At 47.0% G+C, this 27576-nt stretch overlaps 2 protein-coding genes across 2 annotated transcripts in view; both read right to left on the bottom strand.

Annotated features, from left to right (window-relative positions):
* Positions 1–858: 858 nt before the first annotated feature.
* Positions 859–13311, bottom strand: SEMA4G (semaphorin 4G). The gene is made up of 15 exons (XM_052660705.1): positions 13256–13311; positions 9836–10299; positions 9588–9736; positions 9259–9321; positions 6305–6403; positions 6089–6182; positions 5826–5939; positions 5452–5621; positions 5198–5367; positions 4801–4945; positions 4450–4672; positions 3924–4039; positions 3593–3768; positions 3333–3394; positions 859–1864 (listed from the first exon to the last, which is right to left on the bottom strand). The coding sequence occupies exons 2-15, from the start codon at positions 9957–9959 to the stop codon at positions 1035–1037; spliced, it is 2535 nt and encodes an 844-aa protein (XP_052516665.1). The 5' UTR covers positions 9960–10299; positions 13256–13311; the 3' UTR covers positions 859–1034.
* Positions 13312–18463: 5152 nt separating this feature from the next.
* SLF2 (SMC5-SMC6 complex localization factor 2) overlaps positions 18464–27576 on the bottom strand; it is a 41435-nt gene continuing 32322 nt past the window's right edge. Inside the window, exons 18-20 of the mRNA XM_052660744.1 lie at positions 25761–25847; positions 23781–23849; positions 18464–21730 (exon numbers count right to left, since the gene is read on the bottom strand). Of these exons, the coding sequence (XP_052516704.1) occupies positions 21695–21730; positions 23781–23849; positions 25761–25847 (192 nt within the window). The 3' untranslated portion in view covers positions 18464–21694. The remainder of the gene's footprint in view (positions 21731–23780; positions 23850–25760; positions 25848–27576) is intronic.

Below are 27576 nucleotides of genomic sequence, written 5' to 3'. Positions count from 1 at the left end.
CCTCCCCCTGCTCTGATCTAGGGGCAGCAAATGCTTGGTGCCCAAAAGGGAGGCTGGCTCATTGAGTGCAGTGTTGGTCACCCGTCCTAAGGAAGTGTCTACAAGGACAGCTAAATGGGAGACAGCTCTCCCTCTGAAATGTTCATGGACCAAATCCAACAGACAGGTTCGATGCAGCAAGGGGAGGCTCAGAAGGTGCATGTGAATGGAAATGTAAGCACATGTGCGTGAGGAAGACCATGCCTGGAGCTGTCTCTGGCACTCCTGAGAGTGACCAGGGAGTAGGGAGGCTGACTCACAAGGGCTACACATTAGGGGAGAAGAGGGAAGGATGCGGTAGTCTTACCTTCCCAGGCTGGCCTGTTGCCAAGCTCTTGCCAAAGAGGTCATCACATGGGGCTGGGACTACAGGAAAAGACTAGATAGGATGGGAGGTGGCAATTGAGAGGGTACCCAAAGTCCAGAAGAAGGAATGAAATGCAGGAATGCACCAGGAGGTGGGGGTGGGGGCCCTGCAGCCCAGCTGATAGGCATTCTTCCACGTGCGCACGTGAATGCACGCAGGGCTCAGGTGGCTCTGGTGGCTGGCAGAGGTCTGGTTTGTTTTCAGGACCGTCCAGCACATAGGGCCAGGCAGAGGGTGGTGACCTTGAGGCCACCTGGACCTGCAGAGCCCTGCCTGGGAGAAAGAGGAAGGGTGTAAGTAGATGATTGGGGCAGGAGGATGGCATCCTCTCCTCCCAAGCGCTTAGGTTAAAAGGGAAGAGGAGTGGGGGCTGGGACTGCAGAGCCTGAGGGGCACCTACCTCTGAGGAGCACCGGTTGACCTGGGCTGCTCACAGATGGGTCTGTGGAGAGACTGAGAAGGGGGCTTTGGCTGGGCCTGACGCTGGCCAGCCCTACAGGGACATCACAAAGTTGGAAGAAGGGCCTGGAGTTGCGGGGATGAGGGTAAGGTGTCCGTTGGGGAGGCAGCGGCCCAGCCTGGTACAGGCAGGCTGGTTTGGAAGAGCATTTGTCCTGGGAGGCTGGGCTCAGACAGAGCTTTCATCCAGGTGCTCTACGAGCTGTGTGTGCTTCCTCTTCTCCAGGATGCGGCTGAGCTCCTCCGCGAAAGAGCAGGGCCCCACTGGCACTCCATTGTTGCTCTGCCTCAGGAGCACGTAGCTGTTGCCATTCATCCTGCGCAGCCGGCTGGGTAGCGTCACCAGCCCATTGGTCAGCTCAGTTGGTGGCGGTGGGGGGGGTGGTGGCGGCGGGGCTGGGGTTCCCTCTCCGGGGATGATCTGGAGGCAGCCACCCTCCAGGCCCCCAGCCCCTTCCCCATCATCACCGTCATCTTCCTCTCCAGGACACTGGCCTGAGACTGTCTGCAACTGCACAGCAGAGCCCCCTGCCCGGCCAGCCCGACCCAGTGAGTATTTTCGACGGTGCCCTCGTCCGCCTCCCCGAAGACAGGCCACGTAGAAGAGGGAGGAAGCCAGGATGAGGCAGAGGCCACCAAGTGCAGCAATGGCTAACACGTAGAGCAGCCGCACATCCGGTGCCAGCTGTGCCCCAGGCATGGCAGGGGCTTGTGGAGCAGGCGCTGGAGTGGCTGGCCGCACTGTGAGGCTGTAGGAGGCCAGCAGGGTGCGGAGGCCGTTCTCTTCAGCATAGCAGCCGTAGCTGCCACTATGCTCAGGCTGCGTGTCTGTTACCAGCAGCCCATCCACACCCACGCGGTAGCCATCCTGCCCATCGCTCAGGCCCATGCTCCCATTGAGCAGCCACAAGGCCCGGGCCAGGTTGGATGGCTGGTCACAGGGCAATAGGACATCATCACCCCGGAGCACAGAACGGGTCTTCAGTGGTGGTGGTGGCCCTGGAGGGAGCAAGGGACAGGAGAACGTGGTCAGTGCCTGCTTATCCTGGGAGGGCACTGGAGATGGCAAGCCAGGTGGTTCACTGTTAGGTCCCCAGCACCACCCACAGAATCTAGAATTGCAGGACTAAGCCCTCTGTGCTCATGCTCCCACGCAAGGTTCAGTTGGCCCGTCTCAGTGGTTTCAGTTCCTGACATCTACCAGTGATTCCTCATCTCTGTCTCCAACAAAGAGTTTTCTACTGAGCGTAGACTTGACTTTCTTCTACATGCCATACATCTCTTGGACATGTCACAGGAACTGAGGCCAAAAGCTCCCTCTTAGACGACACTGGGTATTTTTCTGGAATTGTCATCACCAATTGTATGGCACCACCAGCCATTTCCCAGAAACCCGAGTTTCCCTTGTCTCTTTCTCCCCTTCACCTTTGTATCTAACCCTCACTAAGATTCTGCTTCCAGAATCTTTCTCAGACCTGTTCACGTCTCTCCTTCCCCAGCTGCTGGCCCTCACCTAATCCATTCTTTACGCAGCAGTGGGCTGACCTTTTAAAAACACTAAACTAAAAAAAGAAAATGAATAGGATATATTAAATGCAGACTGAGAAAAATAATAAAGTCAAATCTGTGTTCTAAATTTAAAAATAAATAAATAAATACACTAAACTGATGATCCCATCCCCCTGCCTCAGCACAGTCCTGTCCATCTCTCCAGCCTCTTCTCTCATTCAAACACCAAGCTTGCTCTTCCCTCTACTTGGGTGTCGTCCCCTTGCTCGTGCCCTGTATTAGCCAGGTTAACTCGGAGGACAAAGCGTAACAGTGAACAAAAGCACAGATTCCAATCAGCCTGCTTGGGGTTAGGCTCATTTGAGCCTACTGCTTAATAGCTGATCAATTTGGGGTAGTTTACTTATTCTCTCTGTTACTCGGAGAGATTGCCCCTCATGGAGATGGTAATAATGGCACCAGTCTCATAGGAATGCTCTGAGAACAAATGAAATGCGTGTGTTTGATCAGTGCTTGCCACATGGTTAATCCTCAGTACATATTAGCTATGATTATTATGATTATTGCTCTTGCTTCAGATATCAGCTCAGTCATCTGATCTTCCTTGGGGAAGAACCTATTATCTCTCAAACCCTTGTCATAGTTGTAATTATTTCTTTTGTATCAAAAAAGCCAAAGAAAAGAATTGTAATTTATTGTGTGATCATTTAATTGCCTGTGCACATACTTGGCTGTAAGCTCCAGAAGTGAGGAAGAACTTCACATCTTGAACCTGTTTGCTTATTTATAGCTTTTCATTTTGCAACAAATGTTTGTTGAATACTTACTCTCTGCTGGGTCATTCTCACTGAAAGCACAGACAGTCATTCAGATACATATATGCACATACAGATGGCATCAGATGGTAAAGGGGACAGACTGTGCTGCCAGACCCACACACAGCCATGATGGCACTTACCTGTGACCCTGCTGCCCTCGCAGCCTCGGTTTCCTCTCTCGATGTCCTGTATGAGTGCTGTCCTGGAGACAGAGGATTGGGATTCAAGAACAAGGGAAACGGCTGTAGTTTGCCCAGTGGAAGGGTCAGTAAAGCTGTTACTAACAACTGGACCCTACTCCCTGCAGCTGGCAGGCCCTCCTTCACCCCTTAGGCCCTGATTTCCGGGGCAAATGGGACCCCCGAACCGCCCCCCCCCCCCCAACCCCCATGCCTCTCACCTGCTACTTTGGGACCTGTTGGCTACGGTGGTGGTCACCATGCAGGCATGGGTGCTGGGGTCCCAGCCACAGTAGGGGTCTCGGGCCAGGATGCAGTCATAGCAGGAGCGGTAGCGGGAGCAGCTGGACAGTGGTAGCTGGATGATGCCACTTGGGGCCCCCACGTAGAGGCTATGCTAGGAGTCAGAACAGCTGGTTGGCAGCACCTCACTCCCACTTACAGACACACACACACATACACACACACACACACAGCCAGTGTCCAGCCTCCCACCTCCCTCTGTCTACTCTGGCAAGACCAGAATATTGAGGGTCATGAGTCAGGAGCTACCTGCATCGGAGAGATGACCAGGTTCTCCACAGACTGGGGCTCCTTGAACACCTGTGTCTCTTCAATAATGTGCATCCCAGAGCCCAGGACCACAGCTTTGTGGATCCAGCCATCAGCTGGTATGGGAATGGCAGAAGGTCAGACTCCCAGCAGTGGAAGCTACTCTCAGCCCCCTGCAATAAATAGCCTAACGGGAACAGCTTGGAGTCCTGAGGTCAGGGACAAGGATTCAGCGAGTAGCAGTGGGTTCTCCCGAGATTGGAAACTCCACACTAGTCATGGCAAGAATTATTGGATTTAGAAGCATTAGTGACCAGGGTCAAATGTCACTGTGGTTGGTGACAGGAGTCAGCAGTCACCAAGAGCTAGTGGTCCTTGGGGACCAGTAGTGATTGTTCACTGAAGAATCAACATCAGTGGTCACCAGGGTTTTGTGATCGGGGTCCTCCAGGGGACTGGACGTCAATAGGGATCAAGGACTCAGGCCAGCAGTCACCAAAGGGCTCAGGCCAGGGGTCAGAAGCACCTGTGCCCAGAAAGAGCAGGTCATAGGTGGGTCCGGCGGGTGTGCTGACAGGTGTCCCCGTGAGGTGTGTGTAGCGCACACTGCGCTTGAGCAGCAGGGGCCGTCCGCGTGCGGGCACCACAGGCCGAGCCATCAGCGGGTGTAACTTCACAAAGTCCAGGACCAGAGATGGCAAGTCCTGGGATGAGTTGTAGCCTCGGCTTCTCAGTGAATCTGTAATGCACTGTGGTGGGGGATAGGGTGGTGAACCTTAGAATTCTACCACTGGCCCACCCTCCCCACAAGGTTAGACCTCCTCCCTATCTTAGGGGTCCTGTCTATTCAGCACTGACCCCAGGCCTCAGCACTCACCGAGCCAGGCCGGGGCTCTGGCACCCCACCCTCGTAGCGGCCCCAGCGCCGGACACCATCCTGGTATTCCATGTAGGGGCCTGCGAAGACAGCCTGCACCTCGGCCAGGTCATAGCGGCACACGGCTGAGGCCTCGAGGGTCTTCCTAAGGATGGGATGGAGGGGAGGGGGCTGAGTCACACTGAAAGGAGCCTGCCTACCTGCCCAGCCTGGAGCCCACCGTTGCTCTGACCGAGTCCGCAGGCCCTCTCCTGAGTGGCAGCAGACCCCTGGATGTGCCTGAAGTTCTCTGTCTGAGGCTGGCTTCCCCCGGGGGGTCCTCTCTCATCTCCCCTGATCTCAGCTCCAGTCTCTGTGCTGTCCCCATCCCTCGCCTTCCCGCCATCCCCGAACTGACCACTGTGTGGTCAGCGTGAAGGCCGCATAGAAGTGTGTGTGTGCTGAGGTGTCAGCTCGCAGGCTGCAGACACTGCGCAGCGTCTCATACTGTGGGATGTGGCAGATGAGGCGCGCCTTCAAGAAGGAGGTCCACTTCTTCTGCAGGATCTTCTTCCCTCCCAGGTCTCCCTGGGGGGGCAGGGGGCAGGGGGTCAATGGCCAGGGCCAGAGATTCAGCCTCTACACCCTTGCCCTGACCTCAGTCCTCCTCACCTTGCACACCCGGGCCACGCGGGCCACGCGGTGACTGCTGCGGCTCTGAGCAAAGCTGCCTGCACCCTCCTCAGCAGCGCGCTCCGTGAAGAAGTAGTAAACTTTGTCGTCGTCACCCACGGCACTGGCCTGGCTCTCCCGCACCAGGACGGAGAACACAAACTCAGCATCTGTGGGTCAGGTGGCTTCTGAGATAGTTTGGGGATCTCCACCCACTGCCCCCATCCCCACCGCACCGCCCTGATTCAACCACACCCAGGAAGAGACAGGCTCACCTGGGGATTTGGGGATGGGATGATGGTCAACTGCCCAAGGGAGTACGGATGCAGAAACAGTCCCCTGCCCCCCATCACCCTGGGCCTCATCCTCCTAACCATTGAGCCAGTGCATCGGTGCCTCCTCCGTCCTCAGGGAGTGTGGGTGCCGGCTCCGGCGGATGTCAGGGATGCTCCGGAATTCATACCGAGTGGCTGTGTAGAGGCCTCCATCTGAGGCACAAACATGCCCAGCGTGAGAGACACGTCACACACAAGACACATAATACTACATGGGTGGCAAGTCCTAGCAATGAGATCCATGTCTCACAGACAGCATGCCTGTGGTTGAGGGGCCCATGTGGAGAGGAGAGCATGCTTACCAATGATGAGGCCAGTGAAGCCACGGGCTGGGTCGTAAGGACACTTCTCCTTCCCCTCCTCGAAGCTGGTTGGCAAGGTGAAGGCCTCAGCATCCTGGGGGAGGAGGGGCCCAAAGTCAGTGATCCTGAGGACAGGCCAGGGTTGTTGCCGAAGGTCAGAAGGGTCCAGGGTCAGGGAGCAGGGGCGGCAGTCAGGGCAGGGGCAAACACACTCACAATGGCTGCACAGAGAGGCTGGAAGGCGTGAGTCCCACATGCGTAGAGGTGGGTGGCATTGAGCCGCTGCAGGAACCGCACATGGTTGAAGCACTCGGTCTGTGGGATAGACGAGGAGGGTTGTGAGCCCCAGGCCTCCTTAGAGACTGCTTCCATTAGGCCAGCTCTGTGGTCTGGCTCTTGCCCCCACCCACAGGACAAAAGGTTCCTTCTAAGATCCTGGTGGGTGTTCTCACTGTTCAGGACACAGATTGGTCCCGGGAACTTGCTGTCCTTTGACTCCTCTCCCCTTGGCTAGCTCAGCTCACCTGACACACTTGGCTGGCTTCTCTTGCATCTTCTGTAGTCCCCTAGTCTGGGGGCTCCAAGGGCTCTCACCACCTGAAGATGCTTCTCTCTTGCATCTTCACAGCACTGTCCACCAGGCATGGAGCTCCCACACCCGCTTCAGGGTGGCATTACCAAACCTACCCCCCAGGTTCCAGCCATTGCTCCACCTGCTAGCCCACAGACATGTCGAACTCATGCTGTCAGAAACCAAGCTTATCCCCTCCTCCATCCTGTGCATCTTCTCCCTTGAACCTGTTCTTCCAGTCTTTCCCACCTCACTTCATCCGTCCATCCTATTACTCAGTCCAGAAACCAGGCGTCATCTTTGCTGCTTCCCATTCCCTCACCCCCACATTCAGTCTCTCCGTGATTAGGTCTTTATCCTGCACGTCCCATGACTCGGTCCACTTCCCCTCCACTGCCATCACCCTAGTCCACTTATCACCGTCATCTCTTCCCTGGGCAGCCACAGCGACCACCTGACAGCTCCCCCACCTCCCTGCCTCTCTTTACAAAAGCTGTTTATTGATTCAGTGAATGAGGAATACATGCACACGGTGTAAATTCAAAAGGTACAAAGGGATATGTTGTAAACAGCCTCCTTTTTTATCCTGTTGCCTTCAAAGGAGACTGCTGTTACCATTGTCTGGATTTTCCTTTCAGAGAGATTCTACCAGTCAGCACCCTCTTGCAACCCACTTTCCGAGGCATATTTTAAAAATGTAAACCAGATCATCTCACTGCTGTATTTAAAACCCTTCTGTGACTCACCAGAGTCCTGAACATAGGGCCCCACATGCTCCTGGCCCTACATGACAGAGCCCTGCCCGTTCCTCTGGCCTCATTCACCCTCCTGCAGCCACAGTGGCCTTCTCCACCTACCAAATGCCCTAAGCTGATGCCCTCTTGACTTCTTTGTCTTGTTAATGATTCCTCCTCCTGTCTGTTACCCAGGGTTTGAGTCCATGCAGGCCTCTATGTCTTTACCCCACCCTCACCAGGTGCAGACTTTGGCATCCAGCCCTCCTCTCCACCAGCTTGCTCAGGCCTCCCTCCTCTGACCCATATGATGCCCCCCACCTCCGCACTACCTTTCTTGCCTCCAGACTCACTCTATTTTAATTCATTTAGTGCCTGAGACCAGATAAATATTCTTAAAATAGTGTTTCCCCAAGATGTTTCCATTAAAAAAGGGGGAGCGGGGAGGGGGAGTTCTGTGGTCAAATGGATAGAAAACCACAGGTAAAAGCTATCTTTACTGGGGACACCTCAAAGCCTTAAGGGTATCCCTGTGCATTGTAGGATTGAGCATGCAGCATTTTCCAAATTCATCTAACTATTAAACATCTCTTTTGAAAATTATTGCTTCTCAGAACATGCTTTGGGAAATGTTCTTCTAAAGTCAAAGAATGGTCCGGGACCAGTAATGTGTCAGCTTCATCTGGAAGCTCATTAGCGTCGCAGAATCGCAGGCCTTTCCCCAGACCTTCTGAGTTAGCACCTGCATTTATAATACACCCAGATGATTCAAGTGCATGTCAAAGTTTGAAAGTCTCTAAAATATCAAATGGTGAGGGTACCACTGTCATAGAATAAAATCCAAACCCCCAGCTGGGTGTTAACAGCCCTCCATAAATTGGGCTCCATATGCTTCACCAGCTCCATTTTCCACCCATGTTACACTTAGAGGCATCCTTTGATGGAATCTCCTGGAGACGCCTTTAAGTGCTGCAGACCCACTAGGTCAGAATCACCCAGCTTGTGGGCCTTGGGGTATTTTTAAAAAGCTCTCCAGGTTCTTCCCTGGCAGTCCAGTGGTTAAGACTTTGTGCTTCCACTGCAGAGGGTGCTGGTTCGATCCCTGGTTGGGGAACTAAGATTCCGATATGCCATGCCACAAAAAATAAAAACACTGTGTAAAAAGCTCTCCAGATGAATCTGTTACATAGCCAGACATAGGACCCCTGCAGACATTCTGTTCTTTAGCTAGAAAGGGCTGACACTTCACTAGAGAGTGTTAGTTGCTCAGTCGTGTCCAGTGTCCGACTCTGTGACCCCATGGATTGTAGCCCGCCAGGCTCCTCTGTCTATGGGATTCTCCAGGCAAGAGTACTGGGGTGTGTTGCCATGCCCTTCTCCAGGGGATCTTCCTGACCCAGGGATTGAACCCAGGTCTCCCACATTAAGGGCAGACATTCTACTGTCTGAGCCACCAAGGAAGCCTGACACTTCACTAATACCTATGGAAAAGTGGGTATTTGAGCTATTCCTTGACCAAAGCCTCATTTTTCTCATTGAAAGTGGAGGATAACACCATTTCCTAGGATTATTTTAGAATGAAATTAGATAATAGCTAAGTCAGCACTTACTAGAGATTACCTATTGTTATCATGATTATTATTTGGGAGCCCAGAGGAGATTAAGATAATATCCAAAACCACGCTAGTAGGTCACCAGATGTTTGCATTACAAGTATTGCTCCCAGGCCGGCCACTCCAGCGGCACTCACAGTGGTTGCTGCAACTGACTGGCTGATCTGTTTCTCCATCTATGTCCCCACCAACTGTGATAGCCCCCACTGAAGAGAAAGAGGAAGGGAGTTGGGAACAGGGCGGATCACATACCTGGTTGTTTTTCCCTTTTTGATGACATTTGCTTTGCATCTCTGGGGAGGCCTCCCAGCGAATCTGGAGGGGGTGGTAAAGGGAATAGGCTGATGCATAGAACCCAATGCCTTTGACTTTCCCCATTGCCTGTGGGACAAGGTGATAGGACCCCAGGGTGAGGTAAGTGTCAGAAGGAGCATTGGATGTAAAGGAGACCTGGGCCAGGAAAGGCAGTGCTGTCTGACCAGAGGGTTACGGAAGACTGACAGGGTTTCCAGGAAGTTGAGGTCCTAAGATGCTGAATGAAGCTGGATACCCTCTGGGTGGTCTAGGCTCCAGGGGCTGACCTCTTTGTGAGTCCCGTCTCCTATGTCTTGCGCATTGAGAGAGAAGAGGGCACCTCGGGCTCCCACCAGCAGCCTTGCGGAGGCCTCCTCCAGCAGCAGTGTTGAGTAGTTCTGGGCTTGGCCCTTGAAGTGCCGGGTCCCAGAGAGCTCTGGGGAGAGCGGGATCTGTGAGCCCAGCCCTGGGACTGACTGCCTCCCCACCTCCAGCCCCTGGCTCCTGCTGCCTTTCGAGGTTGGGGCTGTCAAACCTTCGTAGGGGATGGTCATCCGCGGGGTGGCATCTAGTTCTCTGGATGGTCTCCGCAGTGAGGGCCCAGGGACTGCAGTTGCTGTGAGGAAGCTCAGGAGGAGGGGCCAGAGCCTCCCCCACATCTTCCTGGGGAGGCCCAGACCAACAAGACCCCCAAAGGGAGCCAGGGCCAGAGGTTAGGGGATGATGGGAAGAATAGTCACAGGGTATTAAGGTCCAGGGAGGTTGCTTAGGTCAGAGGTCATGGGGCCAGGGAGGGCCCTGGAATCGGGAAGACATGGAATCACATGATTGTGCGGCCATGGAATCCCAGGTAAGAGGTCAAGAAGAGGGGTGGATTCCAGACTGCCTCTCGGCATCAGTTACAAACTCCATGGTGGGGTCACACAGGGGTTGTAGATCACTGGTGGGGTCACCCTGCCCCAACAGCAGGGCTAGTTCTGGTTCACTGAGGTCTGTTTTCTGAAGAAAAGGAAAAACAAACAGAAAAAAAGTCCTTTATTCTGTGTGTAGATGGAAAGTAGATAGCATTCCCCTCTAAGTTCAGGTGGTATCAAAGCGAGGAGGCCCAGCATCTATGAAACTCCCACAAGAGAATGAACTCCATCATTCTGTCCTCCTTGCTGTTCAGATGCAGGAAGCTGGGCGGAGCTTGCCCACTTTACAAGACCCTAGACTCCCTTCAACCCAAATCTCAGGTGACAGCCCTTCTGTAACCTAGTCAGAAGCTCAGCTAGGCCTCCATCTTGGTAGAGCCCAGGTTCTCAGGAAGAATGCCTTCTCCCAGCAGTGAGGCCCAACTCGGGCAGCAGCTGCCCCTCCGCCTGCGGGGGTGCCTTATGCAGGAAGGCCTGGGCAGAGATGCTTAATGGGCCTTTGTTTATTTTGTCCTATTTTCCCTTTGTTTTTTCTTTTCCCTGGCCTGAAAGCTCCCTCTGGAATTTCTCTTTAATTAGATACTTCTCCTCCTCAGCATTCCTCTCCAAGGGGGTGCACATCTCTGCCCTGCCCATGCGAGTCTGTACTGTACCCTCTGGCTAAGCGTCCACACGTGCCCCTACCTGCAAACAGGCACTCACAGGCACCAAAGTGGGTATCTGCCCCCTCTGCCCTCCCCTACCCTCAGCAGTGCAGCTGTCATACCTGTACAGAAAGCTCGAGCATGCAAGGTCACTTAACTGAGACATGAGCAACATGGAAAAGGTAAACGATAGGATCCCTGAGACCCTGGCCACCTCCCTTGGCACATCTTGGAGACTGTTACCACACCTGGACCCTCCCTCATGGCAACCAGCTGGGGATGGGGTTGGGAGAGGTGGCAGGTTTGATCTGACCCCTGAACTTCAGGCCTGATCTCTGAAGTTCCTTGGTTGGGCTAGGTGTGGAGAAAACCTGACTCACCCAATCTTTGACAAAGCCAGAGAGGGGCCACTGGCCTCTCCCTTTCCTTGCAGGTCAAATATTAACTAGGTGGCCTTGAAGAGAGGGCAGAGACTGGGAATTGGCCAGAGGGAGAACAGGAATTTGGAGGGTTTTTTCAAGAGGTAAAGATCACTACTGTTCTGGAGCAGGGCCCAAAAATGGAGAATGGCATATGAGTAGACTGAAAAGGCTCCCTGGACCACAGGAGGGGCATCGTATCCTAGTTTGGGGGCTGGGGCAGCAAGAGGCCCCAGGCAAACCGCCCAGGCCCCATCACTCACTGTGGAGGCACACCTGTTTACCTTTGGGGCCTCCTATTTGCTTAGTGCAGAAGTGGGGCAGGGGCGGGGGGAGCCCTAAGGCTAGGAGGGATCAGTCTCTAGGATTGGGCAAGAGGAATACACCCCAGGTCAGAGGAACCACTCAGTGTGGTGCCTGACACACCGACAGAGGTTTAAATGAGTCACGTATGTCCAGAGGAGGGAGATGTGCATGCACGTAGATACACACACATACATATTCATAGGAGGGCTATGAGCACACGTACACATGAAGAGTCAGGCACACACATTCACAGTGAGGTCTGCACAATATGTTCACCTAAAGGGCCTGCCACCTGTCTATACATATTTACATGTAAAGTTGTATTCACATGCCCGTTCAATTAGCAAGGCACCCAGTCTCAGGGGTTAACAAGGAGAGTTATACACCCACACATGTCCCTATGGAAGACTATACACCTATTCAGGAGGGTCCTGCACCTGTAGGGACACGCACACAATCCCACTGATACAGTGGGTCAGGCACCATCATGTCCACAAAAGGATCAACTCTATTTGTATGCACACAGTCCTCAAACACACAATTACATCTATGCAGAGACAAGCGTATGTACATATAGGGGTCCAGTTCTCACCGCAGGCTTGGAGGCTACCAGTATCCACTGGGAGTGAGAATGCAGAGCAGAACCCTGCCTCCCTTCCCCAAAGTCCTAATTCTAAGGCCAGAATCCAAGTTTGTGTTTGTGAGTGTGTGTGTAAAGAGGAGGGAAGTTTCTGATCTCAGATGCTCAAATAGGATCCATGCATGGGTCAAGGCCAGTCTGGCAAGGGAGGGAGGGGCTACATAACCCAGGCAGGAGGAGGCCCCTTGATGTAGCAAAGTAAAGATGCAATGGAACAGGTAACTTAACCCACCTCCACTCCCATGTCTACTGCAGTTCTAGATTTGGGATTTGGGCTGGGAGCGCTCAGCCTGCATTTAACCTGTTGGGCAGGAGGGTGGGGCTAAATGGGGCGGGGGGGACGGGCGGAGCTGCCACCCCCTTCCCCCAGTGACCACAAGGCTTCAAGGTCTCCAGTCCACATCCCACACACCATCTCCGGTTCCAAAGCTTGCGATCCTCCCCCAGGGCCGGCCCCCTGAACTCTGACCACCTTCCCGCTGTTAGATCTTGGGGTGGAGGGAACTGAGGAGGGTAGCCAGCAGGATCAATGTAGGGATAGGCAGGCTGTCGACCTTCATCGCAGATGTCCACCTGCCTAGTGTAGGCGGTATCCCTCTCTGCCCAGTAGGATGATGGTCTCTCCTGGCCTGAGAGCCCCTCCCCCGCTACCCTCGCCTTCATCCTGGACAGTCCGCGGTTCTCTCCTCTCCTCAGATCTAACCTCAGTCTCTACTGCTGCAGCTCGAGGACGAGCTCTCCTTCGATCCCGCCAGACGCCAGGAGACGTGACCCAGATCCCGGGGAACACTGTTCACCAAGCGGGCCCCCGCCCCACTCCAGATCCCGACTCTGCGGTGGCAGGTCTGCGACCAGCGCCGCCCGAGGCCTGGCCCGCGCCCCTCTCTAGAGCTTTTATGCGGGACTAAGGGACTTGGCGGTGAGAAAGGCCTGGCCGAGCCTGGAAGGTTTAACAGACGTAGGGAAGGCATGGCCTGGCCCCCGCCCCACGGCGCAGGCCCTGCCGCTGCCCGCACTCCACGCCTGTCTCACCTTTGCTCGCAGATCCCCGGCCATGCAGACGGCGATGCGCGGCTCCGCGGCCCCACAGCACCAGCTGCGGGAGGAAGGGGCCGCGGCCGGAGGCGGGGCTGGTGGAGGCGGAGCCGGGGGTGGAGCAGGGGCCTGGAAGGCGGGGCCAGGGAGGCGGGGCCGCAGGGAAGGGTGCGGGGAAAGGCGCTCTCTGGTTTCGCATCCCCACCCTATACTATAGGTCAAGGCTCACACAGTGCCCTCGGGCGTCTGGCGTGCCCCGCCCCCTAGGGCCGCGCCCCCTGGTGGTGGCTTCGTCACCCTGTGCGCTCTGTAAGGACTTATCCCACCTTCCTACCCCTCAGACCTAGGACCCCTTGGACTTGCTTTCTCCGGGGGATGTGCACACGTGTCCACTGGCTGACTTAACTCTCCGAAGGCCCTCGGGCCAGTCCCCTAATGCTGGGCTCACTTTTCGTGCTCCTGCTACCTGCTTCTACTCTTTGCCTAGGGCGGAGGGCCAGAGTAGGTGCACACCAAGTGTTGGGGCAGCTCTCAACCCAGATGAGGGTCTTGATTTCTAGCTCATGTGTATCCAGCTGCCTGCTTTTTCAGCCTGAGCTCTGAGGGGGTCAGGCTTGAAGGGATGAATAAAAATTTGACCGGAAGTGCATACCAAAAAAAATGCTGTTTTTCTGATTAAAGAAGCCACAAACATTTGCACTTGTCCGCTCAGACCAACTCTTAGATGTAACTGGGGTCTACCTCCTCAGGGACTGGGTCACTCAGACACCTGCGTTCCCTTCCAGTTCATGTTGAATATCATTTACTCCAGCTCTTGCAGTGAGCTCCTCCTAGGTGAGCAAATATCCCTCCCTTTCTAGACTTGATCACCTTACCCAGCAGCAATCTAAGAAGCCTCCTAAGAATCAACTCTCCAGCTCCTTACTCAACTAGGGTAGTCCTCCCATGCACCCTGGCCCCACAATTTCCCCTCAACTCGGGTCATGCTTCCATCCCAACACCTATTAAATCTCCCTCTAGGGTTTAAAATCAGACCTGAGCTCTAGCCACAACCTGGTCTGATCCTCCCTCTCTCATTTGTGACAGTACTGATATGGTCTAAGAATAAGACCAAAATGATGAGAGCCACAGTGTCAAAGGTAACTGAGCCACACATGTGCCTAGGAATCTGAGCTCTGGAGGAGCAGGGAGTGAGGGAACAGGCAGATGAGCACTGGCCTAAGAGAAGGTCAACAAGATTGAAGTAGCTGTCATTATTTAACTGAAGGGACCCTGGAAAAGACATGTCATCCCTTTTCTCAGAATTCCCCAAAGCTCAGTTTGGCACTTCATCACATATAGTCTGTAGTTTGTGCAGCTGTGAGACTGCATGTCGCTAGACAGCAGGGCCCACGTCCCACTTCCACCACCGCCAGCACTCCGTAAATAGGATGTGTGTGTATGTGGAAGGGGCGGTAGCTGGGAAGAAATGTTTACATTCAAGTGTACACAGGGAATTCCCTGGCAGTCCAGTGGGTAGGACTTTGCACTTCTACTGCAGGGGGCAGATTCATTCCCCAGTTGGGGAAATAAGATTCTGTAAGCCTTGTGGTGCAGCCAAAAATTAAAGTGTACATAAACTTTTACAAAGAGTATCCAACTTAATATTTTTCGTTGTAGTTTCATTCCACTCTGATGGATTATCAGGCCTATTTATTAGATGGGAAAACAGGCTCTAAGGCGTTAAGTGACTTGCCTTGAAATCAGGACTGGAAAAGCCTGAGAAGAGGGAAGCAGGGTGGAGAACTGTCTGAGCAAAGGTAGAGAAGAGAGAAGCAGGGTAAACCTAAAGAATTGTCTGAGCCAAGGCAGAAGTATGCATGCTTGTAAGCTTGTGCACAGATGAGTGTTGGGGGAGTGGGCAGAAGGGAAGGGGCATGAAAGAGAAAAGTGAGTTTGATTTGATAAGATGGTTCCTAGTAGGAAGAAGAAGGGAAAAGTCAGCAAGTAATTCAGAAAAGAACACAGAAAAAAATCTTGAAAGAGCTGATGGATTGACTAAGTGCAAGCTGGGAAGACCAGGAGACACATGGCTATGAAAAGTAAATCTGCAGTCCTTGTGGGAAAGTGGGCTGGGGGATAGTGGAGGGAGGGCAGGAAGACTACCACCTTATGGTAACAGACAGGATAGAAATTAAAGGGCAGGGGCCCAGGGGGCTAAGGGACATAGCTCTTCATATTCACAAAGAACTCAGTGCTGACTTAGGTACCTCAGGAGGTGGCAAGTAGGCCAAAATGGTTTGGTGGTCAGTTCAGCATTTAACTCACCTACACTCTATATGAGGGAAGCCTTTCTCTTCTAAGGTGCTCTGATGGCTGACTCAGAATCTTACACATTTTCAAATAAACAGAATGTATAAATCACAATGCTGAATTCTAGCATGGCACTTGCTAAACTGTAGCTGGGCAGTTACTTCACTCTCTTGATAATATAGATTCAGACCAAATCCATTTCTCTCTGCTGTCTTCCCACTTCAATCTCTGAACTTAATGTGTGACAGGAATTAATGGAACTTTCTATAGGAAGCCCTTTTGATTGATTCCTCTCTGCAAATCAAGTTGATAAAATATGAATGAGGGGATAGTGACAATGGGAGAGACAAGAAATCAAACCGAGAAATTAACCTCAACTTGGCCATGAATCTGAATCTGGGGACACAGGAAGGTCATTCTTTGCATGGATTATTACTTACCCTTAAAGTCACTACCCTGGGAGCTTCCTAGTTTCCTTCCTTCATAGCTTCACAGGGTGGCTATGAGAGGACCCCACTTGACAAAATTCTAGTGTACTTCACACAGAACACAAATGTGGGTCTTGTTGTTGCTAGGTTATTCTGCCCAACTTGGCTGTAAATAAGTGGCAGAGGCCAGTGCTGGTTGCCTTCAGCCACCTATACACCAGTGTTTGGCTCCAGGATTTGCAGACCAAGTTATTCCTTGTAGCAGGGATCCTGGGTGAGGGGGATAGGTATGAAATCCTGAAACTTGAGCACAGGTTCCCTCAGAGAACTCTGGCCTAGTCAAGTTGTCCTGCTTCTCTGTTCCCTGTGGCAGCACGTCCGTTCCTGTTTTGCCATCTCCACCTCTTAGTTTGCCCAGCACTCTCCCTTGAGGTGGCGTGACCTTTATTTCGTATGTGCATACAGCTCTTGGTGCTTCTTCAGTAGGCACTATCACCAGTTTAACAGTAATGTAGTCTCACTGTTCCACTGCCTCAGGAGCCTGTTTTGCCTGTTGCTTTTCCTCCCAGCTGGTCGTCCTGGGAGTCAAACCCAAAGCTGGGCCTTCTGGTTTGCCCTCTTGACTCTATCCTGGGGAACAGTTAGCAAGGAAAAGGGAGTATCAGGACATGTCCACATAGGATGGAAAATCATCACCCACCACCCTGTCCTCAGCTTTAGCATGCTGAGTTTAGGGGGGTGGGAAATCACAATTTTTTGCCAGCAGGGACAAACCAGGACAGAGCAGCTTCTGGAGCTCCCTGTATCAGAATAGAGAACACATACACTGTAATTTTAAGAGATATGGTTTGCTCGGATGACAGTGAACTCCGAAGTACGAAGATCAATTTTAATTATCATCTGAGAAAAAGCCTCAGATTAAAAGTAACAGCTATCATTTATTGTTCTTGCTATATGCTAGACACTTGGCTAATCACTTTTCACTCCACTAACTTACTTAGCTCTCACTAATCCTGAGGTAGACACTAACAGATGAAGAAACTCAAGCTCAGAAAAGGTAAGTAACTTGCCAAAGATCACATGGCGGATACTGTGAATCTGGGATCTGAGGTCAGGACTAAGGGCAAGGTCAAGGCGCTGATCTTGGACAAGGCTGCGCTGCCTGCCTCCCAGTTAAGTACTTGAGGCAGTGTCTCTTGTTTTTGCCTAGGCTGTGGCTCCCCACCCAAGTTGGAGAAAAGTGCTCACAGGTGGTTAGTTCAGTTCAGTCGCCAATTCTTTGCAACCCTACGGACTGCGGCACATCAGGCTTCCCTGTCCATCACTAACTCCCGAAGCTTACTCAAACTCACGTCCAATGTGTTGGTGATGCTATCCAACAATCTCATCCTCTGTCGTCCCCTTCTCCTCCCGCCTTCAATCTTTCCCAGCATCAGGGTCTTTTCCAGTGAGTCAGTTCTTCGCATCAGGTGGCCAAAGTATTGGGAGTTTCAGCTTCAGCATCAGTCTTCCCAATGAATATTCACGACTGATTTCCTTTAGGATCGATTGGTTTGACAGGTGGTCAGTTTCCTCTTAATCAGCCCATCAGAAGAGAGAAGGAAATACTGGCATGGTTCTGGAACCCAAGGCCTCAGGCAACCCTGACTGGTCCTTCTGTGAGCTTGGGAGAAGTTTATCCTGTGAGGTCAGCTCAACCTATGTCTCCCTTGGGCTGGCACGAAAAAAGTGAAAGTGAAAGTTGCTCAGTCATGTCTGATTCTTTGTGATCCCATGGACTATACATTCCATAGAACTCTCCAGGCCAGAATACTGGAGTGGGTAGCCTTTCCCTTCTCCAGGGGATCTTCCTAACCCAGGGATCAAACCCAGGTCTCCTGCATTGCAGGCGGATTCTTTACCAGCTGAGCACAAGGGAAGCCCTCAGCTGGCTTCCCTCAGAGCTATATTCTGCCTGGCAGGTTGGAGGTGGAACTAAGCTCTGCCTCTACTCTGCATGGCTTCCCCTTTTTTTGCCCTGAGCTCCAGAAAAAGGAAGCCAGGCCAAAGGTATTCTTTTCCAGTTCTCTTTGCCTAATAAAAGAAAATACCTTCACCTGGATTTCGGAAGGTAAGTTCCATGAGAGATCTCTTTGTGTTGTTCACCACTGAATCTTAAAAACAGTGCCTGACATGCAACAGCAGTACAGCTGTTGAATGCTTGTACTGAATGAGGTGATGTAAGAAAGAGATTATCACATTCCCAATGGCAGAGTATACAGCAAATTATTAACTGAGTATATAACAGTGAACTGTGTACAACTATGGCTCGACATGATTCCTTTCCAGAAACAGGAAATATCAAACTAAAAAACTGACTGAAGAATCCAACCCAAGAGGAAGAAATTGGTTTCAAAACTAGGTGGGGCAAGGGAAGAAACAGGACGTCCCAGATACTTAACCATCCCCACTCCCAAACAAATATTACCAAACACGTGTTCAAACTGAGAAAAAGCCATTTTAATAGCAGACACATACATTCATAGGACTTTAGACAAGACGTAGTATAAAATCTGTTAAAAAAAAAAAGGGAGGGGGGGAGAAAAAGGAAATCTGCATTTACCTGTAAACTTCCTAAAAGCTGGTGGATTACCTGGCTCACAGGACTGCCCAGGGAAAACAAATGCACAGATATTGAGGTGCACCAACACTGTTGATGAGTAAGAAATAACCGCAGATCACACGCTACATGCCCAAGCCACGTGTACTCGAACGTGCCTTCTAAAGAGACAAGCCAGAACGGTCCTCCTCTAATTCTCCAACTCAGTCCCTCGCTAATGGGTCACCTCTTCAATTTTTTTTTTTAATTTCAAAATTACTCTTGGTTTAAAGACTCCACACATTATTACTGGCCCATCCCCACCAACTATACTTATTTTGACAGAAATAAAAATGCAAATACTCCAACTGAGCCTGGATGACAACGCACCATTTTCTTCTACATCCGGGGAGATTTTTGTGAAGTCAAAAGCAAGCTATTACTTGTACTTAAAAACAAAATGCCAACCTTCTAAAAGGTGACAAAGGCACCACTGCCATCAGGAGACAAACAGAAAATGTACAAACATGACTTTACTGCTACATAGATGCATTTTGTGCATGGAAAGCCTCTTCACTTAACATGATATAACCAACAGAATTATACTTTAGGATAACAAGAAAAGCAGTTTAGATAAGGCAAACAGTTACACACAAAAGCATAAACACTTGCAAGTACCTTAATTTTCAGCTTGCAATAAGGGCAGTAAGTTTGACATACAGATCCAGAAAATTAGACAAGGTGATTTTTGACACAGTAATATTGCCAAACACACCACCACTCAGTGCAAGCTTTGTTTGCCAAGTCCAAAAAGTGACCTGACATTCTCTGTGCAACAAACATATCCCCCCCACCCCCCCACTACCATCCCATTCACAGGGCAACAGCAGCAGGAGGGAGACAAAGCATGGGGACTCAGAGGGTGAAGGATAATACTTGATTTGGGAGGAAAACCACGGGCTACTTGTGCTAAAGAGACTCACAAAAATTTCTGAGAGCCCCAATGAAAATACTGTTGGCATATGACCTGGAGACTAAGGATATCTACCAAGTCATAAATATAACGGTTCAAATTGATGTTTGGCCATTTATTTTAAAGGGACCCATGAAGTTTTTTTCCAATGGAGAAAGACAATTAAAAATAGAGACTTTTCTTGTTGGAACTCCTAAATAAAACGTATCAAAGTGGTTTTAAATTTGATGAGCAGTTATCTGCTGAAACTGCAATACAAAAGGGTCACTTAAAAAAAAAACACCTGAATAACCCACTCGTTCCCCCTTTCAATGTACACGATTAGAAAATATTTACACACTGTAATTACAAGCAATATAAGCAGTATTTTATACTTTGAGATATTGTACACTTTACACAATGCAAAATGAGAAAAATATGAACACTTATAAAATTACACACAAATAATGTATATCTACAAAATATTAAATTACAGAGAGTGAAAGCCCCCACTGTTGGGCAGATAGATGCCAGAGTTTCAGGCTTCTGTCAATATAACTCTTTGTATCTATCTCATTTAACCGTAAGTGGCATTTTCTAACAATACCCTTGAGAGGTAGTATCAAGATAATAATATTCTTACCAGTAAACGCAACACAGAATAAAACTTTTGTTGGTCTGACTCTTGAAGCCTCATTTAGTCAGGGTTCTTAGGGACCAGATTAACTTAGTCTTCCCTATAAAATCTCTAACAGCTCAATGTTTGACATGGGCTCAAAAGTTACTATTTTAAATGAAAATTTAAGATAAAATGCTTTTTACTGCTAAGCCTCAATTAGAGGTAGAAAGCTATTTTTTCAAAATTTATTTTCTCCCCTCTCAAACTACAACATCAAGTCCAAATCCCTTCCCCTTCATCCTCTCCCACAACTGGAGGCAACAGAGTGCTCAGGAGAGCAGTGTCATCCAAGTCAATATTGAAAGAAAGAAAAACAAAGCTGGCATCATCTTTCAAGAAACCAGCCCTCCTAAAGGGACACTCAGTCAACAAAAGAATTCTTCAGTTAGCTAGTAAGAGTCTATTACTACCGAAGGCTTCAAAGGGCCCTGGGCTAAGACTAGCATGTGCATTTCTCCTAACCCTCCACCATTGAAACCAAAGGATGGCTTTCCAGTGTTTAAGAATTTAGAGCAGCTGTGGTTTTCAAGTGCAACAAATTTAAAATACAAGCACGCACACACATACATACATACACACGCGTGCGTAGTGTACCAAAGAATAAATGTTATTCAGGTCTCTGCTAAGGTTATATCCTCATGAAAGTAGTTTTTGGAAACCTGTTCAGACCTTTAGCTTTTACAATAAAGACTTCTGTAATATGGCTACGAAGGGCCAGAATTCTAAGATTTAGCCAAGATGCTAAGAGTTAACCAGTATTAAAAAATATATAAATGCATGTAAAATAAATCCAAAACAAACAGCAGATGTATGTTTTGGAGTAAAAACAAAGCTACTATTTTATAGCTTAAACTCTTCCCCTTAAGGGGATCTGACAAGGTACCAAACTTCTGTTTCTCAACTGTTTGTTTAAATGTATTTAAAAAACCCAACAGATTTATAATCTTGAACAGTGAAGAAAAATGCATGGATTAAAACACCCCAGTGGTTTTACAGAGTAACAGAAAAGATTTATCCTTTCAATTACTAAACTCAGTTCTAAGCTTTCCCTTTGAGTCATAAAATAACTAAAAATAGGAAAATTAAATCAAACTGGAACTTGATCTTGGTTTCCAGGTCCAGCTTTTCAAGTTGGTCCAAGCCCTTTCTTACATACTTCCTGTGATTATCCAAGTGCTGCAAATATAATCCAAAAAAAAAAAGATAACAGGCTTACAATTTAACAAGAGTAAACAGGGGAAGGTTAGATATGCAACTGTCAGCTGCTTCTACCTCTCCCCCTCAAGGAATTCTTCTCTTTTAAAACGCCAGTTGCTGTAATTAATCAGACTATATTTCATATCTGCTTCAGAAATGGCAATTTCTTCATTACCAGCTTCATTCTAGATACTCAAGTAGCACATCTGCTGCACATGTTCTTAGCTTTCCATTGGATTCTGTAGTATTCCTTTAGGAAAGGCTCTTACTGAATTTCTCTTGGTTCATAATTTTTTTGCTGCAACTCCTGTTAAGAATCTGGTACCCAAAAGTCATGAAGTTGCCCCTAGAAAAGGGAAGGGAAGAAAAAAAACAGGATAAAGGAAAATCAGATTATGAATTAATCCATATAAAACCACTAATCACCAGACAATGGGCTTTGATAATGAAATTAATAAAATGTTGACATAGTACATTTCTCTGATAATTTATCATAATCAAATTCAAGTTTCACATTTTATAGTCTAACAATTTAAAGTAAGCATAAATTACTACAAGATGTTTTCCTCAGCAACACACACAGGTGGAGGGATGTATTTAAAAAGATTAATGAAAATGTTAAGCTGATTAACGAAGTTTTGGTATTAAATTCTTTTGTTTTAATGCTACATCAGCAAAAAAGGCTGGCCTAAAATAAGTCTATGGAGATTAGTAACTAAAACAAGAACAACAAAACATTAACATAATATTTCTCAAAGACTTCTGTGTTCCTGTTACTTTGATACAATCCCATTTATTACTGTAGTTGGTCTGTAAATAAACAGGATGGTAAACTTATTAGCAAGTGTTTAAACAATGTCCTTCTTGTGGAAAGTATCCTTAGATATAATACGAAAACCCTAAGTGACAAAAGAAAAAACAAAACAAAACTGGACTTCATCATAATGAAAAACTTCTGTTCTCTGAATAACATCATCAAAACAATGAAAGGCCACACAGAGAATGGGAGAACATATTGGCAAATTATGTACCTCATGGGGGAATTTATATTTAGAACATATGGAGAATTCTCACAGTTAAAAAATGGACAAAGGATTTGAATAGAGACTTCTTCAAAGAAAATGTATGAATGGCCAACAAACACATAAAAAGACACTCAACATCGGGGAAATGCAAATTAAAATCACAATGACATTCCTCGTTCAACTCCCTATGTCTATATTTGAAAAACAGATAATGACAAATGTTGGCAAGAATGTGGAAAAACTGGAAATCTCCAACATTCTGGTGGGAATGTAAAACAGTGCAGCCACTTTACCTATACACAAATGTTCATGGAAGCATTATTCACAACAGCCAGGAAGTGGTAACAATTCATAATAAGTAGATATATAAAAGTAGATATATAAATCTACTAATAAGTAGATATAGAAACTGTGATATATGCATATGGTGGAATACTACTTGGCAATACAAAGGACATACAACATGCCAAACATGCATTAACTTAATATTATGTTATGTAAAAGAAGCCAGTCACAAAAGACTACATCATATATGATTCCATCTGTATGAAATATAAAGAATAGGCAAGTCTATTTAGACAGAAAGTGGATCAGTGGTAGCCTAGGGCTTGTGGTGAGTAGGGATGGGAGTGCAGGTGCTTGGGGAATGAGGAGTGACTGCTAATGGGCATGACTGTCACTTTTTGGAGTGACAGCAATGTACTAAAGTTAAACTGTGGTGATGATTGAACAACTGTGCATATACTAAAAAATACCGTATACTTTAATTGGGTGATATGTATGACATGTGAATTTTATCTCAATAAAGATATTAAGAAATACTCTACATGAAATAAGCACCACTGGATGCAATGTAACGTTTTAAAATCGGGTCAACCACCTTTGAAAATAAATGAATATAAGAACAAACAAGAATTTTAAAAACATACATAAAGGAGTATATTGGAATTTTCAGTTTATCTTAACATATCTAGAAGTAAGTACTTTGTCATGCTTTTTTAGAGCAGTATGAAGAAATAACAGCATCAAACCAGTAAATTCTAAAGGAAATCAACTCTGAATATTCATTGGAAGGACTGATGCTGAAGCTGAAGCTCCAATACTTTGGCCACTTGATGCAAAGAGCCAACTCATGGAAAAGAACCAGATGCTGGGAAAGATTGAAGGCAGGAGGAGAAGGGGACAACAGACGTAGAGATGGCTGGATGGCATCACCAACTAAATGGGACATTAAGTTTGCACAAACTCTGGGAGATGGTGATGGACAGGGAAGCCTGGCGTGCCGCAGTCCATGGGGTTGCAAAGAGTCAGAAATGACTGACTGAACAACAACAAATTGAGAACAAATAAAACTGTTTAATAAAATGACACCTGAGTAGGCCGACAGTTCTGTATTATTTCCTGCCATTTTCCATGTATCCTGGCAACCAAGTCTTTTACCTTAAAAATACAAAGAAGGGGAAAAAGAGATCAGATCAAAACAATTTAAGACTTGACACAAAAGACCTGATAATTGTGACAGACCCACCCCCAACAACTCAATGTAGTTTCTGTCAAGAAACTCAACTTCTAGAGGGGTTTTCAAGTCACAGTGATTAACTAAGACCATTCTCTATCATCACGTCTAAGATACTGAATGCTTAGGACTCCATTTTCACATTAGTTAACTAAAGATCATCCAAAAAAACATATTTTCTGCCTTCAAAACACCTATTTTCAACTCACTGGCTTCTGAACACCCAACAGGAAAGCTGAAGAGTAGGATTCCCACTCTTACAGGACCCAAGGCTTTGGTTTTTCCTTGCCTTTTAAGTTCTATTTGATTCAAGGTCACAAAAGAGGGTGGTTATTTGTTCCTTTCCACATTATCAGGAGATCCAAAATTGAGTGTTAAGTTTCTCTAGCGTTCTGCAAAGTATAGACGACTCGTGAACTATGTGGGGGTTAGTGGTGTCAAGCCCCTGCACCATAGAAAACCCTACTCCTATCTCTGCCTCAAAAACAAAGAAAGTGATTAATGACTCACTCAAGAGCAGGAAGCTGAGATAGTTTGGATAGAATCTGTGTTGCTGAAAGGTAGCCTGCACAATGAATCCTCTTAATATATAAATACCTGATGCATTCCTACATTTGGAGCTTTAGTAAGTCTTTGAATGAAACTCAAACTTTCCTACCACACTAGAGGATTCCCAATTAGTTCTTGGACATAACAGCCTGACAAAATGTTTGTAAATATTTATGCATGTTTATTTTGGGCTGTGCCGTGCAGCATGTGGGATCTCAGTTTTCTGACAAGGGACTGACCTTGTGCCCCCTGAAGTGGAAGTGTGGAGTCTTAACCACTGGACTGCCAGGGAAGTCCCAACAAAATATTTTAAAAGGGTCAGGAATTTTAGAGTTGCTTTAAGTTTATAAAGTAAACTGTAAGGTCTGCTTTTTACTCCATTTACAGTTTGGCAGATTCAGTTTCTCCAAAACAATCAGCACCTTTTCTACTAGAGGCTTGTGGAGAGGCATGCAATTCATTCATTTCAGCAGGACTGCCCCTGAAGCAATTTCCATAGATCTCTGTGTCACTCTCCACTCTAAGTAAGAGGAGCCCTGGCACCAGTCTATGCCCAGCCTCTTGGCTTTAAGAAACAAAAATTTGGCATGTAGCATGTCTGTCAGCAGTAGCCACCACCACCACCAAGTTCTATGGGTCAGTAACTAGTCAATGTTCAAAAGAATGTGCTTCTGAAACTGGTTTTCACTCTAAGCCAAAGAGCTATCTCCTACCTGCATTTGAACATCTTCAATCTAATACAATTTTGTTAGTTGCTCCTTTTGGTATTTAACTTAAATCTATTAAAACAAAAACAGATACTAAGTCTACACAGGCATTGTTGAAATGACTTTACAGCTAATCACAAACCCGAAATCTCACCTTTAATGACTATCTAAACACAAATGCCAAGGAAGAATCACCCTACACTGCAAAAGCTAAAGGATGATTAAGAATTAAAAAAAAAATCCTTAGAAGAAAACGTTTTAAAAATAGTGGTGTTTATATTTCAGGAAAAATTGTCAAATTGTTTTATTAATACTAAAGTTGTTTTCCTAACTCCATATTCTTATATTCAGCTTTTCTGTTCAGCTTCTTGTCTTAAATGTTTTGCTTTGAGATTTTTCCCTTTCACTTTCAATCTAGCTAGAAGTACTCAGACGAACCTAATTTGTTATTAAACGAGAAAGTCTTATTTCTAATGTTATATGTTCTTAAATAAGAGGCTTTTAGGCTTCTCTTACTCAAATATTAATAAAGCCAAGGATAAACAAATAACAAAACTATTAAGAAAAAGGCATACTTACCTTAGTTCTATAAAACAGTCTTGCATCTTCCCTAATATCACACTTAACGTGCTTTTCCAAAGCCCCACAGAGGTGCACAAAGTGTTTCTGTGTAAAACAAATATGAAGGATGAAAACAATTTTAAAGCATTACAAATGAACAAAGAAGAGATTAGGTAGCTAGAACTGACAATCATTTAAAAAAAAACTACCTTAGCAATTTCTGATATTAACTGTCCACCACAGTAGCAGTCATATGAGTAAAATGTAGTGACTGCTGCAATAATCAGTTACTGCTTATTGCTAGCTAATGTATAAAACATACACAAAAGATTTTTGCATGTATTAAGACACATTAATGAAAATTAGCTCCAGAGTTCAGACTATGATGTAGTGCTCAGAAATCTAAGTCCTTCTGTTAACATGATCTCGAATGAAATATTCAAGTAACAGCTTACCTATTTCTCTATGAACAAAACAAGGTTTACTAATAGTTCTTTGAAAAATTAAGTGTTAGAAGTGTACAGTTCAAAAGAGTCACACTCATATATATACTAAAGTGAGAATGTAAATGGACACTTTTGAGGAGGGAAATGTGATAATAATCATTTTACAATAATTAAAATTTGAAAACTTTATAAATTTTGCTTTAGCATTTCTACTTCTAGGAATTTACCCTACAGAAATGCTTCCAAAGGTTCATGTTAGTATTGTATGTAATCACAGAAAAAGGAATGTTCATCAGTAAAGATTTTGGAATACTAGTTTAATTAGACAGTCGTGCTAAGTAATTTACAGTGGAGGAGAAAACGTTAAGTTGCAAATAATGTGAATAGCATGACATCATTTAAAAAAAGGTAATTATGTTGGGATATTCGTAAATTATGGAGAAATTTACAGGAGGGCACTGGATTATAAAGTCTTTCACTTTCTACCTTACATGGTTTTATAGTAATTGAGTTTTAACACAATAATTATGGTTTTCTAATCAGAAAAAATAATTAAAAAAATTTAAGACCATATGTAAGAACAGATAGATGACTGCATGCATGCTAAGTTGCTTCAGTTACATCCGACTCTTTGCGATCCTATGGACTCTAGCTTGCCAGGCTCATCTGTTCATGGGATTCTCCAGGCAAGATACTGGAGTGGGTTGCTCTGCCCTCCACCAGGGGATCTTCCTGATCCTGGGGTGGAACCCACCCACGTCTCTTCTGTCTCTTGCATTGGCAGGTAGGTTCTTTACCACTAGGGCCACTAGGGAAGCTCCACAAATGATTATATTAGGTTCTAATCAGGAGAGCAAACACTTCTATGTATAACAGTGTTTATAAAAACATAGGAAACAGTCTTGTGTCCTTTTTGATCATGTCTAAGGAGATACAAAGTTTTAAACAGGGGTTGGATTACCTAAAGTAGAAACATGGAGAATTAAACAAGAATTTTCCCCACAAATAAGGAACATGATAGTACTGGAATAAAATAATTCAAAATGAAAATATTAACATGAGGAAATAATTTAGGAACGTAGATCTCAAGTAGCCTGATTTACCATCAGTTTAATTTTGAAGGCAAACATTATTTTTAAAGAAAAAAGGAAATGGAGTGGGAGCAGAGATGGAAGAATGGAGCTAAAAGCTAGCTCATTTAGTATTTGGCGATCTTGATATTAATGTATTACACTACTGCCAAGTTATCTCGGTTAAGTTCCACTCCAATAAACAGAACAAACATTTGTAGATGAATAACTATCAACAATATGGCTGCAATCTCTGGTTGAGGAACTAAGATTCTGCAAGTCTTATAGCAAGGCAAGAAAAAACAAATGTTGAGTTTG

Source organism: Budorcas taxicolor, chromosome 23, assembly GCF_023091745.1.
Source record: "Budorcas taxicolor isolate Tak-1 chromosome 23, Takin1.1, whole genome shotgun sequence".
Classification (NCBI taxonomy): domain Eukaryota; kingdom Metazoa; phylum Chordata; class Mammalia; order Artiodactyla; family Bovidae; genus Budorcas; species Budorcas taxicolor.
The sequence above is the reverse complement of the archived record's forward strand: the minus strand, read 5'-3'. Positions and strand labels throughout refer to the sequence as shown.

Coding starts and splice junctions, on each gene's coding strand:
- SEMA4G (XM_052660705.1), bottom strand. CDS start 9,959: ATGTGGGGGAGGCTCTGGCCCCTCCTCCTGAGCTTCCTCACAGCAACT. Junction 6,404..9,258: donor AAAAAGGGAAAAACAACCAG/GTATGTGATCCG, acceptor TCTATCCCACAG/ACCGAGTGCTTCAACCATGT. Junction 3,395..3,592: donor AACAGGTCCCAAAGTAGCAG/GTGAGAGGCATG, acceptor CTCTGTCTCCAG/GACAGCACTCATACAGGACA.